Here is a 16473-nt window from a genome sequence, read left to right as displayed (position 1 = left end):
TTGACCTGGAATTCTGGATTCAAGGTGCAAGTTACACAACTTTTTTTTTTTTTTTTTAAATACCAAAGGGCATGATGCATCCTAAGACTAGAAAAGAAGTAGACATCTTATAGAAACATTTATATGTAACAGACAAACACACATTTCATCCAATTTTGGGGTGGCAAATAGAGCTATAGAAATGTATGAAGCATGCAATTCTCGGAATATTACGCTCTTGGGAAGCTCTTAATAATAAATGAAAAGATGACCGACTGAGATGGTAATTTTACAGATAAACAAATGAAGACACATCTACATTTCTAGTGTGACTCCAGCTATGTGGTGAGTTCTTTAGATTTCTGTGATGTACTCACCCATATATGCTTCATGTGTCAAAGGCAAATTTTCTTTTTTCCCCCTTAATGAAATATAATAAATTTTTCTTAATGCTGTTAATGAGATTAAGTGATGACCATCAATCTATGTTAATCATTTGGTATTTCCAAGGTTATTAATTTAAAAGTTATTAGAAGTCTGTTAGACTTTATGACCAGAACTCGTGATCACATCCCTAGGAGTTGAAGGTAACAGAAATTTGAAGCCATGCTTAGGTTGTTGACGAAAATCCCCATGTTCTTTCTATGAGAAAATGCAAGCCTGTGGTTCAAAACAGTCATATAAAAATAACATGTTTGTAAGTTGAGGATGGCCTGTATTTTTGGATCACTGTTAGTATTACAGTATTTAATAGATATTTTTACTTAATTTTCAAAAAATACTTCAGTGAGAAAGCACTGAATTCAGTCCATTGTCTTAATACTTCATTGAGAATTAAAATGACAAATCCTTTATTTGAAGATATAACAGAAGTTATCAAAATGAAATACATTTATAGATTTTATTGATCTAATTTTCCTGGTTTCATATTCCATTTTCAAAGCTTCTTCCTTGATCAAGGTGAGGATGTTTTATTTCTGTAAAATGTGTCTTCCTCATCTCCACTGAAAGGAAGAGGAATCAGTACTCTGAAGATGTCCCACTGAGGTATTGCTGTTTATGGAAGAACAGCACACAAAACAGTAAATAGCTCTAGCCAGTGATTAAATGCAGAAGCAGAGTTGATGTATCCGATAAGTGTAGATGTCATTTATGGTCTCACATACTTCAGTATCATAAACACTCTTCTCATTGTACAAGTGCAAAGATGACAACACAAAATAAACTGTAACACATATGTAAGTGATACAGATAAAGAAGCAGGTGCATATGCCAATATGAAGTATAATTCTGTTGAATTTATATGAATCTATCATGCTGTGCTCATATGATTTTTTTTTTCATGTCAGTTTCAATACAAACTTTTTATAGTGATTAAGTGCTTAAAGGAACTACGTGGAGGATATAGGCTAAAGTTTCATATTTGGGAAAAAAAAAACACTAGTCATCAGGAATTTGTAGTATCATTTAAGTATCAAGTCTGATCATTTATCAAGGTCATCAAAATTTGTCTAACATTGGGGCGCCTGGGTGGCGCAGTCGGTTAAGCGTCCGACTTCAGCCAGGTCACGATCTTGCGGTCCGTGAGTTCGAGCCCCGCGTCAGGCTCTGGGCTGATGGCTCGGAGCCTGGAGCCTGTTTCCGATTCTGTGTCTCCCTCTCTCTCTGCCCCTCCCCCATTCATGCTCTGTCTCTCTCTGTCCCAAAAATAAATTAAAAAAAAAAAAATTTGTCTAACATTAATGTTAAGTTGAATGAATATTTGTTATGTGTCTACATAGCTAATACTTGTGGATCTCACCAAATACTGTCCCAGTTTAAATATGTAACGATTGATCTTTTTAAATAAAATGGATACTGGCAATCTTCTATAATACTAAAAGCCATTAGAACACATCCTTTAAATGGGTGAACTGAATGATATATGTATTATATATAATAAAGCTGTTAAAAAACAAACTGGGAAAAAATCATATATTTCCAATAACTATTTTTCCAGTTAAATTTTCCTACATAAATTGTGCCTTGAAAATGGTTTATTTTATTTTTTTTGTTGTTGTTGTTACACACTAAATCAGTAGAATCTACCTTTATTGATCATTAGTGTACTAACATAATATGTACATTTTAAAGCATATATATAAATTAAGAATGAGAAAAATAATGGTACTTCCTTAGGGTGTGTGTATACCACAGAGTTCATTAAATGTATACTATGTATTAGTTCATTGTTCTTAGAGGCTATTGTTCTCTTTAAAATAATGTCTTATAGAGGGGCGCCTGGGTGGCGCAGTCGGTTAAGCCTCCGACTTCAGCCAGGTCACGATCTCGCGGTCCGTGAGTTCGAGCCCCGCGTCGGGCTCTGGGCTGATGGCTCGGAGCCTGGAGCCTGTTTCCGATTCTGTGTCTCCCTCTCTCTCTGCCCCTCCCCCGTTCATGCTCTGTCTCTCTCTGTCCCAAAAATAAATAAAAAAAAAAAGTTGAAAAAAAAAAATTAAAAAAAAAAAAATGTCTTATAGATTTCAAGTCTGAAGTCATTAAGAGGGAGACATTTTTCACATCGCGTGAGTAAATGCTTTATCTGTTGTCCTGCTCCAGCCCTCACTTGGGGTGTGGTTACGAATCAATGAAAAAGCTGAATGAATGAATGAATGAATGCATGAATGAATGCCATGCTGTATCATTTAATCCTCACAGGATTGTTCCCAACTTTAAAAATTTAAAACGAATGCTCAGGAAGGCCGAGGAACTCGGCCTCCATTCCTGAACTACTCAATGACAGCGAAGTTTTGTGGTTAGGTATAGCTGTGCCATTTCTAGCACACCGCTGCATGTGACCATACTTCTCTGTAGCTGCGAATTTCTAGTCCTTTCAAGACTCGGCAGAGTATCTGGAATCAAGAATGTGTTTGATGGAGGTCTTGGGGATGAATGAGTTCACGTTTTCTCATTAAGAACAAGTTAATGTGGGGCGCCTGGGTGGCTCAGTCGGTTGAGTGCCGACTTTGGCTCAGGTCACGATCTCGCGGTCCGTGAGTTCGAGCCCCGCGTCGGGCTCTGTGCTGACAGCTCAGAGCCCGGAGCCTGTTTCAGATTCTGTGTCTCCCTCTCTCTGACCCTCCCCCATTCATGCTCTGTCTCTCTCTGTCTCAAAAAAAAAAAAAAAAAAAAAAAAAAAAAAAGAAGTTAATGTAAGACATGGGCAGAAGCTGGGGCATATGCCATTTAATGTAGTTCAGGACTCTTGAACATTTTCTGAATGTGAAGACTTTTTGAGGTGAGAAGAAAGTCATGGAAGCAGCTAAATCACTTTTGCCCTTCCCTCCTAATCCCATTTACACCTTCTGATTGTTGATGAATTTTTCCTGAAAAAAGTTATCGGGAGAGAGTAGTGGTTCCGAAGGTTGAACATGGAAAGAGAGTGGGTTCTAAATTTGATGAGTGATTTGCTATGAAAGTGTTTGTTTCATACAAATCACTATTTTATATGAAATGGCTTGTGATGTTTTTCATTAGAGTTGATAGAAAAATCCTGCATGTCAAATGATCAGATTGCTGCCTATGAGCGTATCAAATGCAAAGCGAATTTGCAAACTTGTTATAGTAGTTGTACCTTATATAACACTTAAATATCATTTTTTTAATTTTAAAAAAGTGGTTAAATATTAATGTTATATAATGTGTTCTCCTTTCAGAGAATCTTAAAAGGTTAATATTTCCTACAAGTAGGGAGATACTAAATATTAGATATTTTATGGATCCGTAAAAATTTTAGGTTGATGGAATATAAAGCAAACTTGTCCTACTCTTTTGCCTCCTTTATGGCACTGGTTTCTTATGTAGGCAGTTTTGGCCTTCACACTTCTTGCTGTCTCTATGTTACCTCTCTTTTGTTTGCATCGTGTTTGTATGTGTTGTATGAACAAACTGATCCCCCCCCCCCCATTTCTTCCTTTATATTTCCATTTTTCTTTGGATAATTTCTTTTTGCATTTCAAAATTTTTCCACTTCCTTTTCTCCTTACTACTTACAAAAAAAAAAAACAAAAAACAAAAAACAAAAAAACAACCCTCTTTTGGTCATGTGTTAAAGACACTCAACTATTGTCTGTTGGGGAAGAAAAAAATCAAAAGAAGGGGTGGAGAAGGGGCGGAGTGGGGCTGGCTAGTTAACTTGGGGAAGAAAAGGGGAAAACACAGCAGAACTGGGTTCTGTCCCTGACCACTGATGAATCATGGCCATTTGTTACGGCTGGAATTGAAGTGCTGTCATCGTGTAGGCATTAAGTTTATGATGAGAGTTCATCTTTGAGAAGTATTGTGTCATTGTTCAAATGGAGAAATTTGACATAGTTTGAGAAATAGGAATGAATTGTATAATCAATCCAATATATAAGAAATCCCAAAATAATATTGAAAACAAGTCTTGAATACAAGGGACTGAAGGTACTAATAGAGACAGATGACTTCGTCTACACAGCACTCCTAACCATAATGTTTTCATGCACATTCTTATTACAGATAATTACTACTGACCATGTGAATGACATAATTAAAGTTAAAATCATTATTAACGGGAGCTGGATTAGTGAATACTATTAGAATTTACAAAAATAAAAGCTTTCATTTTGAAGTTATCCACCTGATATTTTAGAGTTATGCTTTTGGTTTAAATGTACTAAAATTTAGTCTGCAGGTATCCTACCCCTATAAATTCTGTCCACAATGAATGACATCTTGGCAAAAATAGATGGATCTCTGTGTAACACAAAGATTTGCAGTAACATTTGCAGGTAGTAAATATACTTAGCTTGAAACACAGGGCTCACTTTGCTGTTTTACATTGGACTGTCTTCACCCAAGTTGGCCAATTTATGAAATCAACTCTTGTAGCTAGCTGTGGACATTCTGAGAGAATCGTATTTTTAAAGTGTGGGTCATCTTAGAGTAAAATTTAAGGAATTGTGAATAAGAAAAAGAAAACCAATGTGTATAAATTCCATTTGTAGGCCATGCAAGCTTTTTTAAGAATCCTTATTCTTGGTTTTAAAGGTATAAAATATTTAAATATTATTAATTACAAAAAATAACAGGAAATTATACAGCATACAACAATATCCTTTAGATAATTAGGCATCATAGTATCTTTTTTCCCCAAATTGTAAGAAACCCTTAGAACCCCACCACCTTTTAAGATGAATCTGCTATTACTATATAAACATATTTGTACTGTCTTGATTTTCAAATGTTTGCACATACCAAACTTAGAAGTTTGCATCTCCCATCCGTGACAGGTGAGTAAAGTAGGTGATATTATTGACATCTGTCAATGGAATTAGGATTGTAACTCTAAGTTTACTGATGTGTCCAGGTAGTCATGTTTTCTTTGTAAGAATAGCAGGAATTTTAATCACATAAATCTAAAATCTGTGCTTATCAAAATAAAATGATTGCTCTCTTGTTTTTCTCACCATTACTCATTACTGCAGAGGGTGAAATTCCTGGCCATACCCTTTTGTGGTGCTTCTGTGGACACTTAATAGATTAATTCTGTATTAACTGTATAAACAGTGAATTTGGTCCAAACATACCTACAATCTTACAGAAATATGCTAGGTTACAGTGGTGGTTTATTGTATTTAAAGTATATTAAAAACATAGCATCAGAAAAATATCAGTCAACCATCCTCCTTTTTTCTCTCCCATGAGAGCCTACATCCATACAATTAAAATAAAACCCCCAAACTGGAAGGAGTGACACATTTGTTAGTTTGGGTCATTTCAAATGTTACCCTCTATCTCTTACTATGTTTGGTTGTATCTTTGCTGCTCACGAATACTGAGAGATAATTGAATTCTTCCCTCTGTGTAGAATATGCATAAGTAAATGGATTCCACATATTTTGTGCTATACCCTACAGTTTAAAAACAAACACAAAAACAAAACAAGAAGTAACCAACAACTCCAACTCTCTAGGATGAAAAAATATCTTACAATGAAATCTAGATTTTCAAGCTTAATAACTTTTGTTTTTGCTTTTGTTTTTAATGAGAAGTCATGCTGTAGGTACTGATTTCTTCTTCTGAGATGGGCTTGTGTTTAATGGGGAAGGGAGAAGAGCAGGAGGAGAAAAACAGAAAAAGGGATGAATGAAGAAATCTATTAACAGAAATTTAAAAATAGAGTAGCATAAAAGCTATTGCTTGGTTGAAGACCTGATACAATTTTTCTTTTAATGTTTTTTTTTTTTCCCCCGAGAGAGAGAGAGAGAGAGAGAGAGAGAGAGAGAGAGAGACACGGAGAGAGAAGGAGGAGGGGGGGAGGGGGAGAGAGACAGGGAGATAGAATCTGAAGTAGGCTCCAGACTCTGAGCACAACGCGGGGCTGGAACCCATGAACCACGAGATCATGGCTTGATCCAAAGTCAGAGGCTTAACCGACTGAGCCCAAACTTTGATGGTAATTAATATAACTGATAATATTTCTACATATTTAAATCAGAAGTTTGTCAATAGGATTCCGATGGGCAAACAATAAACTTCCAATGAGTATTATTCAATGCTACTTTGTATCCATTTAGCATTATCCATTAGTACTTGTTTAATGTTAGTTTGTGTGCATTCTTTCCTTAAAAGTTTAATGCCTTGTCAATAACTATATTACTTGGGCCCCTCAAAAATGTCCTCTAAATATTTCTCTTGTTTGTAGGAGATATTTGACCATATTTCTTCATCTCAGGTAGTGTCTTTTCCATGGTGCTTTCTGTAATGGCCTCTGTGCTGCTTTAGTTTAAAAATACTGAATGTGAACACTGACTTAAAAACCATTACACATGCCCTTAACTATTCTCCTGGGAATTGATAGTTCTGAGTTGCTTTCTTTTCTTATTCCTATCTCCTGAAAACATTCCCCAAGGACTGAGATAGTTGAAGCTTTCTGTCGATTTGTTTTTAACTCTGGCTTTGTCTGGCACTCGTGTGTGTGCAAAGGAGCATACCGTCTCACATTGCAAGTGTTTCTGATTGTGGCTCTCACACTATCTTTACCTCAGAGACAGGTCCTTTTCTGCTATTTGCATGTAAATAAATAAGGCCTGTTGTCACAGTTTTCTTAGTTTCTTAATGTATACCAAAAACTCTAGAAAATTAGTCATTGCCTTTAAATTTTTTTTGGCCAAGGAGAATTAGTTTTCTTTCTAGAGTCTCTTTGTGTGTTTGCACATAAGAGAAAATATAAGACATTTTAGTTACATTGTCTTATTTTTAAAGCAAAAATGTTGAAGAAATCAGATTTCATTTATTGAAAAAAAATTATACAAAAACACTTACACATACGTACAAAAATATGCTCACAAAAATTGAATTTTATGCTACCAATATGCATAGTATAAGCTAAAACAAAAAAGGAGATGGAAAATTTCATGGCTATTAGGTCATATTGTTCTTTGTTCATTTTTAATAAAAATAAAATGTACATAAACATTTACTTACAGTAGCAATTCAGAGTTAGCCAAAAGTTAGAAATAATAAGTTGATCATAAGTAAAAGTCAATGCTTTCCATGAACTAAGTATTTTGGATTAAACTTTTTTCTAGAAATGATTAATACAGACCTCAAATCTTCATTAATCTTCCTTATTAGATTATTTCCTCTTAAATGCATAGTAGAGATTGATTTCTGACTTCTTGCTTACGGATATCCCATAAGACAAGTTTCATCATCAATCCTTATGATTTATAAATATTTTACCCGGAATAACAATAGTTCTGGTGAATAAGCAAATTTTATTAAAATTAGTGGGATATGGTCTGGCTTCCATGGAATTTTGCAAAATAACTGAGCTGAAACAATGCACTGTAGGAGGCTATGGCTAATCCAACAGGCACATAATGCTAGGTTGTGAAATTGATCCTCTTTTAGTTATCATACTTTAGAAATAAAAGCCACATTTTGAATATCCTCATTAGAAAGGTTTAGACCGATAAAGCCTTTAAGAGCAAACCTCACAACAAAGCATTAAGCAATGATTTAGGCTTACAGTTGATAACCAACACCTTCAAGAAAGAATTATAGAAGCAATATGTTTCTTCAACAGCTTCAGATATTAGAGAACACAGTGCTTCGTCAGAGGGATCCGAAGAAATTGAGATCTGTCTCAAAGGCCAAAAGTTAACTGTGAAGGCTGACTTACCTTCTCTAGAAGTTTATTACATTCCTTTTGTTCTTTAAGCTCTTTCTCTTAGCTGTCAATGGGATATGATGCACTTCCTTCGTAGGAACTCTGAAGTCATCATTGAAATAATTGACAGAATATGATACAGTATTTTTATGTAGGGAGGCTATTATGATACCAACATATCACATAGACAGTAATGGGCATCTAATTCTGCTATTCGTAATCCCCATGCTGCGAAGGAAAACCTTCTGAATCATTAAAAATTGAAACAAAAAATGAAGGAGTTGACTATTTGGTTATCTAAATTTGGAGTGGAAAGCTATCTTCAGTTACCTGAAATATCCTTCCCAAGCTCTAATTCTCAGTCCCATTACATCCCACTGCATTTCTCATTTGCTGGCTCCTGCTGCCACACTCCATGCTTAGGAAAAAACAAACTAAGTTAAGTCACGGTGGGGTGCCTTTTGTGAGGCCACTCAGAATAGGAAGAAAGAAAGAAAGAGCAAGCTAGAGATGTAGAGAATATAAAGAAAACAAACAAGGCACACACAAAAGGAATAAGGAAGAAGAAAACATCGCCAGGTCAAGAATCATAAAATCACATACATTTAAAAATTTTTGCTACTAAGTATTATTGGTCTTCTCTGTTTGGGGAGAAGCCGGATAATCAATTTCGAATTAATAAATTCTCCTTTCACAAGCTCCTCCTGAAACTCAAAAAAAGAGCTAATGAAAAATCTTACAGCCACCCCATAATTACAGCTTTTACGCATATGCAGGATGGTCATACTTTTTGCATCAGAAATGGCATTCTTTTCACTTCCTGCCAAAAGTGCCCCAGTACAGCACGATAGGGAGTTTAAGAATTTAAGATATTCAAGGAAACCTTTCCACCCCTGGCACACCACTTCCTTCCTGAAGGAGGCCTGTGCCCTGGGGAAAGGCCTAATCCCAGACCCTTCTGCTCTTTCTAGAAGGCCTGAGCTGGCCCTACCAATGCTTCTCCCGGGGGTGGAGGTGAAACGGGTCCGCCATTGCTGCTCCCACCCCCTCCCTTCATTCCCCCTCCGCATTCGAGTCCGTTTCGCAAGTTGCCACCTGTTCCCGCTGTATCCCCGGTTCGTGTTTTCACACTGAGGAAGTGCACTCAGCCTGCAGCATCCCTCCCTGTCAAGGCAAGGCAGCCCAGTGGCTAAAGCAGGGCGTTTTGAACCTTTTGGAGGTGGTGTCACTAGGATGTTACAAAGCCCTTCTCCCCAGCACTGTTCTTCTGGGAAGGAGAATTGGTCCCTTCACCCCTGTGTCCTACTAAACGGCAGGTCTGGAAAGATTTTACAGCTTCAGGTCTTTCTCTGACAGTCCTCAGCCCGGCCCTGAGGCTCCGTCCTCGTCAGGTGAGCCCTACTTGGACAAGGGGGCCGCTGGCACAACTGTCATTTAAGCCACGCCAGAGGCTCTCGCCTCTGGCACTCCAGGGCAAATAAATAGTGCCACCTGGTAGAGTCGAAACTGGTGCTTTAAAATGCAAATACAAACCCCTCCTACATTTGTTGTCACATCACTTCTCCACGATTCCTAGGCAGGCGGTGGATTCTGCGCCCGGGAGAAGGGCTGGGGGGACGCTGCCTGCTGGTGCAAAAATAACCCCCGAAGACGCGAGCCCGGTACTCGGCAGGAGCTCTGCAGCCTGTGGATGCCCGCTGGGCGGCTGGCTGTCCCCCGGGAGCCCCGCAGGGCTGGGTCCACTCCCCCGCCTCACGCCGGGCGGCGGGAGCAAGCCGACGCCGACTTTGGGAGTTCCTTTCTCCCTTGTATGGAGGGCTGCTCCGGGCCCGTCTCCGCCCGACTGCTCTGACGCCCAGCCCTCCTGCTGCCCACCCCCAGCCACCTCCCTCTGACTTGCCCGGAGAAGCCAGACGGAGCCTCTCGCTGCCACAAGTCTCTCCGCCTGCCATTCCCCCATTCCTGCATCCACCCCCACCCCCTCCCCAGCGCCGTCACCCCTCCTCCGCCCCCGCCTCCGCCTCCGCCTCCGCCTTCTCCCCAGCAATCAGGAGAATAAATCAGGCAGGAAACCGAGAGCGAGAGAGATAGCGAGAGCGCGCGAGCGCCGGCGGACTCGCCCAGGTCTGTTCCCAAAGTCGCCCTTGATGGCGGCGGAGGCGCGGCAGCCGCGGCGCGGAGCAGCAGACGCGCGCTAGTGGGTCCGCCCGCCGCCGCCCCTTCCCCCGCGCGGGGTTCGCCCCTGCCGCCCCCCGCGCCTGTCAGCGCTTCGGCCCCGGGCGCGCCAGCCTTCCGGACGCCCGCGGTCCGGGCGGACTGTGCTCCTGGTCCTCCGCCCGCGGTTTCCAGCACCGCTCCTTCCCCCGGCCGGGGAGGGAGGCGGGATTGATCTTCGATCGCGAAGATGGCTGCTGGCTGCCTGCTGGCCTTGACTCTGACACTTTTCCAGTCTTGGCTGATCGGCCCTTCGTCGGAGGAGCCGTTCCCTTCGGCCGTCACGTAAGTCGCCGGGCCGGGAGTGCGGGCCGAGGGGTGCGGCGGGAGCTGGGCGCGGGAACCGTTCCCGACCAGCGGGGCTTTTCAGCCCGTGGGGGTGGGGAGCGAGCCGGGCTCGGATCTGGAGAGGCCGGGGTGGGAGGTGCGCGCGGCTCGCCGCCGGAATGCGCGCCGAACCGGCGTCTCGGGCGCCTCGGTGGGGCCGGGCTGTCCCGGGAACCGTCCGCCGCCGACGACTCACGGCGCCTCCGCCCAGCTCTGCAAGGATTCCCTACACTGAAAGAGTTTAGCTGTGCTGGGGCGAAAAAGTTTCCAGCCAGATACCCGCTGTCATCAGACTCAGTCCGGTAACAAGTTGCGTTTGGGTGGGTGTTTTACAAATAGGCAATTTCTGGCTTGCTAGGGCAGCGTGAACTCTTCCCTCACTTGGCCCTGGGGGATGCTCTCCCGCTGCTCTGGTACCCAAACTCGTTTAGGTCCCAAATTACTGGGCGCACTTGACAGTCATTCTCCTCCGAAGAGTGCTCACCCAACGCAGCTGAGAGTGCTGTCCACCTGGGGGTCTCGCAGGTCCTGGGACCACACCATCCAGCCTCCTCATCCTGCATTTGAAGCATCTAAGTGCCGGTAGACAAGCTTTTCCTGTTCTTAAAATGAATAGAACCTATTCTTTGAGGGAGGGACGATCGTCTCCAGAGTCTCCTGCAATTTTCTCTTATTTTTAACATTTCTAAAATAACTTAAAAAATTCGCTGCTGCTCTGGAAATAGAGCGCTTAAAGGTAACTGTATAGTCACACGGCAGGAAGGGAATGAAAAATAATTCTCTTGGGTTTGAAAAAAGAAGCAAAGTCAGTAGCTCATAAAAATATATACACGTTTTAAAATGCGCTGAATAGCCTATGGGGCAGGTTGGGAAAGCATTTATTTTGGTTCTTAAAGGTACTTTAAAGCTTCTAAGAGTAGGTGATCTTAAATGGATGAGTCACTTTAATGCATTTTACATAACAAAAACAAAGCCCAAGGTAGCCTTCCCGGTATTTATGCTGTTGGGAATTATTTGCTGTCCTTTGTTGGCTGAGTGCTGAATCCTGGAGTTTTTGGTGGATGCTAACAGTGAATCTTTACCAGTCGAAACCCTGCAGCTCTTATTTAAGATGCAGCTTAAAGTATTTATTACATTAGGTGCCGGTGCAAGAATCTGAAGGATGCCCATTCTAACCCGGAGAAGGGGAGTGTCTAATATTTTTCGTCACTGATTTACAGTCATGTCCCTTTTTAGATAATCTTCCATAAAAATGATTGCAGATCCTTTTTGTTATGAAGCGAAGAGGAAAATACCATCTGTAGGTCTTAGTTTAATTGGCAGGAAGTTCCAAGCGGATATTTTGAAATATATAGAGTAAGAATTACTTTAAAGATGCTTCAGAATAATTCACTCTTAGTAGGCAATTACACTTTTAGTGATTTACTTTTTTTATTCTTTTTGTAGCTTGGCCTATAAAGCTAGAACTCAAGTGACTCCCTTGCGTTTGTGTCAAATGAAGAAGTGGCTCTTTAAAAAGGAATCAGTGTGTTCAGTTTACATGCTTTTAACGTGTTGTTTTTTTAACTGACAATTTATCAATATTTGTTTCATTCGGAGGGAATACACCATCACCCCATTGGGGAAAACGATGGCTTTTTAAAGTGCAACAAAATACAACCTTCTATTCCTGAACATACCATTGTAAAATATTAATGAACAAATCCTTATTTTTGAGAAGGATACCTACAAAAAATGTTTTCCTAAAATTAAAATAATTCAATGTTTACTGTCAGAAATTCACTGGAGACCAGAAAGAAAATAATTGATGAAAAAAGGAATTAGGAAACCACAATTTCTTTTCTTTGAAAGGGTTTGAAATTTATTTTGTAACAAAGGAAATTGAAGACATTTTCAAATAGTGAAACGTTAATTATTTCGTGGAATAAGCGCTTAATAAAAGACCTTGTAGAGCTAAGTCAGTCTCCTGTAGGTAATATTAACACTGTTTTTGTAAGGCTTCTGCATCTTCAGTAATTCATTTGAAAAGTTAAAATACCATCTTCTAAGGACAGGAGAAATGATAGTTGACATTTGTCCTTCATGGTAGATTTCTGAATAAACTTCATGAAATTTAAAAAGGTACAGTATTAATTTCATCAAGGTGTGCCATTGCTTTTCTTCCAAGAAAACAATTCATACGGAATGTTTACCATGATAAATCTCAAATGGTTGGGAAAAAATTCAAGTTTATAAAAACTCAGTACAAAGATTAGAGTATCACTAAAGGCAAATTATTACAGTCCTATTTCTAAATTTGTCTAGAAATCATTAATAAATTCTTTTGTTTTTTGACAATTTTACTTTTCCCAGGAAAAGTGGTATATATAAATAGTTTTTGAGTAGTTTAAGAGGAGAAACATGCCATTGAGACAGTATAAAATTAATTGTGCACTCAGTGGGTGGGACTTGAGTTAGAATTATAATACAAACTTTTAATTTTTTTAGCTAGTGTTTACAATAATATTAAAGGCTTAAGTTTTATTATAATAAAAAAAGAAATAGTGTATCATTCTAAATACCTTCTTTATGCTGTAGCATATATTGTCATGTAGCATATTCTTCTTGATTAAAGTACAGTAAATGATTAAAGTTATAGTTCTAACACCTAACCCTGAAATAATGAAGTGTTGTTTTTGTTTGTTTTTTTTTTTTTAACCCTACCAAGAAAGGAATTTTGATGCAATTTTTTTTTGCTGTTAGGTTTTTCTTCTGGAAATGATTGTCTCAGTAAAGTGGGAATCATAAATATGCCATATGGTAGCAACCATCTAATGTATATTGGTTTATATATAAAAGGAAAACACATCATTTTTATGTTATAGTACGCACATGTTATATTGGTAGTTTAAGATATAGTTTTCAAAGAGGGAGTTCTTGCTTGTTCTAGAAATAATTTCTTGGCACATAATCGAAAACACTTCTATTTTAAAACTCTGGATAATATGTATTTGGCCAGTATTGTAATGCTAATTTAAATCTGTTGCTCTTTATTTTAGAATCTATTTACAAATCCATATTTAAAGAAAAACACTGTAGTGTAACTACTGTTAATGTTAAACTTTTATCTCAGTCATATCAAAATGCCAATCAGCCAAGAATAATTGGCTGAGAGCCCATTGGTATATGGGGATTTTAATATAAACTAATATAAACTTTTAATATAAACTGTGTAATAGAATAAATATATTAATATATAATTATATAATATAGATAAACTGTGTAATAAAAAAATATATTAAAAAGAATTATAGCTATCTACAGGAAAAAATATATCTCATGAGAGAATAGTACTTTAGGGTTTAAATACTTGAGATGTAAATATTTTTTCTGTTATTTGACAAATATATATTTAAAGACTATGGAAAATAAATTTTTTATTTGTGTCATAACAGTGGAATGCATATCTTTTTCATGTGTTAGAAGTGACATAATTATTTTCATGTGAGCTTAACAGTTTCTGTTCACGTACTACATGCACAAGGAAGTGTGCCCTAAGATGAGATATGAGATAAAATATTAAGTGTAAATTAAAACCTAAAAACATTGAACATTAATAAATCCCTTTCTTGGATCTTTAATTTGTTCTCATAAGCTTAATCGTAAGGTAACATTTATTATTCCACAGGTGTATGTTTAAAATATGCAACAATACATATATTTTTCAGGTAAGTAGTAGCATGATGTTAAGTTTCTTAATGTTTATATTTGGGTATATGTATAGCTATTTGGATTGGCATTTGAATGAGCATTAGGCAGAATGTAATGTATATAGTCTAAAGAATTTTTTTGAAAGGTACATGAATCTAAGGTTATTATGGCTTACAAAAAGGAGATAAAATGTACCTTTATTATTTTGTATAGCTTTCACTATTTGATTTTAACTTAATAAATGTATATAAAATTAGAATCTATAGCACGTTGTTCATTGTGAAAATAGAAATTTTACCACTCTTTTTCTTCAAAGAAACCTGACTACACAGATACTTTTCTATTTTTTCTCCAACATTGATAAAAAATAACCTAATGAAATACTCTTCATTTTTGGGTTTACACCTGGTAAGGTTTTGCAAAAATATGAAAAAGACGTGCAAATTGTGTATTCAAATTTACTATTTACTTTTAGAAGTATATATAAGAAATAGCAATGCATTTAGGAACTTTTAAAATAACTTAAAATATTGTACCCATAACAAACTATTATTAAATTGATATGTTTTCTGGAGTACAATTATATAGAACACATACACAGAAATTTCTTTTTCGTATTTGTTAATAGAGATACAGATTTCCAAGAAAGCAATCTGTTCTTCTCAATTCACATCTTGTTTTCTAGTGTCTGTCTTCAAACTATTTATAACCTTAAAATGGAGACTTAAATGGTTAAAATAAAATATCTTAGGGAAATCACCTGATTTGTTTTTTTCCTTCATTATCTTGCAGGCATAGACATAATCAGAGTTCTAAGGTAAATCATACTCAGAAGTTTGAAAAAAAAATCAGAATTTGTTTCATTATTTCTAAAAAGTAACATCTGGTTGTTACTGATGTGTCAGCCTTCCATCATTTGTAATAAAAGAGCTGTTTGTTGTCGGATTTCAAAAAAACATTTAAGCTGCTTATGGTGGGGTAGGAACTCTGTTCTGTTACCTCCAGTCCGCATTTGCGGACTTGGCTTGGAGTGTGCATCAGACACTGTGTCCCACAGTGTCAGCCACTTTGTCTTTTCATGGACTATGTTTAGTACCACAGATGTTCCCAAGCCTTTCATATGGTTGCTTTCCAGTAAACTTGGAACTGTATGGAGATGGTTAACCATGTAGCTTACCCGTGATTTATCTGTGTGTGTGCGTGTGTGTGTGTGTGTGTGCGTGCGTGTGTGCGCGCGCACAAAATCGTGAAACTGGTTGTGTCATATTTACAGATTTGAAAAAAAAAGGCAATTGATTTTAATGTCAACTGAACTAAAAATGGTGTAGTACTTTGTGAAAACTACGATTTTTACCTTTCCCGTGAGGGTTCAAAATATCAACATAGCATAATCAAGATAATTTGTCTACTTTATATTATAGTATTTTGTTTATTAGGGAATATTTTTGTGTGTGTGCACATATTACATACATACAAATGTGTGTGCGCACACGTATGTATTTTTTTAACCTTCGTCAAGTGGTTTGCTGGGGTAGAAAAGCCTCGCTAGGGCAATTTTATTAACAACTTTCTGCCAACCCACAACTGTTTTTAGGGACTGAATATCTTTCAGAATATTTTTATAACACTAGCATTTCAAAATAATTTGTCAAGAATCAAATGAGATATTGTATACAAAAACCAGGTTGTAATGCTCAGTTCCTGTAGAGACAAGTTATTAACATAATAGATGACTAACAAATGAAGTATGATTCTCAAGAAGCTGTTGTCATCTTTTTAACAAAATAACTGTGGGAAAGAAGGTATTGCACTTGAAATGTTGGGCACCTATTAAAAGGCCTTTGCATACTGAGCCATTTTTATTTTTGCCATTTAGATGTGGGATACTTAGAAATGTGTACAAATTAAACCTTTGGTGTGACATGCTTTAGGAACAAAGGATAAGTGTGAACAGTTTTAAAAATGTTATTTGCAAAATATAAACTTTTAGATTTGTGTAATCTAAATAATATTGAATGACTACTGTAGTCATTCAATATTACTGCTCCCTTAAAATTGCGATTTATACAGATTTTAAAGAGAAT

General features: G+C 37.8%; 1 protein-coding gene across 6 annotated transcripts in view; it reads left to right on the top strand.

Annotated features, from left to right (window-relative positions):
* Positions 1 to 9758: 9758 nt before the first annotated feature.
* The window catches only part of CACNA2D1 (calcium voltage-gated channel auxiliary subunit alpha2delta 1), a 498274-nt gene continuing 491559 nt past the window's right edge, over positions 9759 to 16473 (top strand). For 5 of the 6 annotated variants that reach the window (XM_053897405.1, XM_053897403.1, XM_053897402.1 and 2 more), the window contains exon 1: positions 9759 to 10657. In XM_053897405.1, the coding sequence (XP_053753380.1) occupies positions 10563 to 10657 (95 nt within the window). In that variant the 5' untranslated portion in view covers positions 9759 to 10562. The remainder of the gene's footprint in view (positions 10658 to 16473) is intronic. The other variant, XM_053897404.1, reaches the window with a different exon arrangement.

This window comes from Panthera pardus, unplaced genomic scaffold (genome assembly GCF_024362965.1).
Source record: "Panthera pardus isolate Hobbes unplaced genomic scaffold, ASM2436296v1 HiC_scaffold_8, whole genome shotgun sequence".
Taxonomy (NCBI): Eukaryota; Metazoa; Chordata; class Mammalia; order Carnivora; family Felidae; genus Panthera; species Panthera pardus.
The sequence above is the reverse complement of the archived record's forward strand: the minus strand, read 5'-3'. Positions and strand labels throughout refer to the sequence as shown.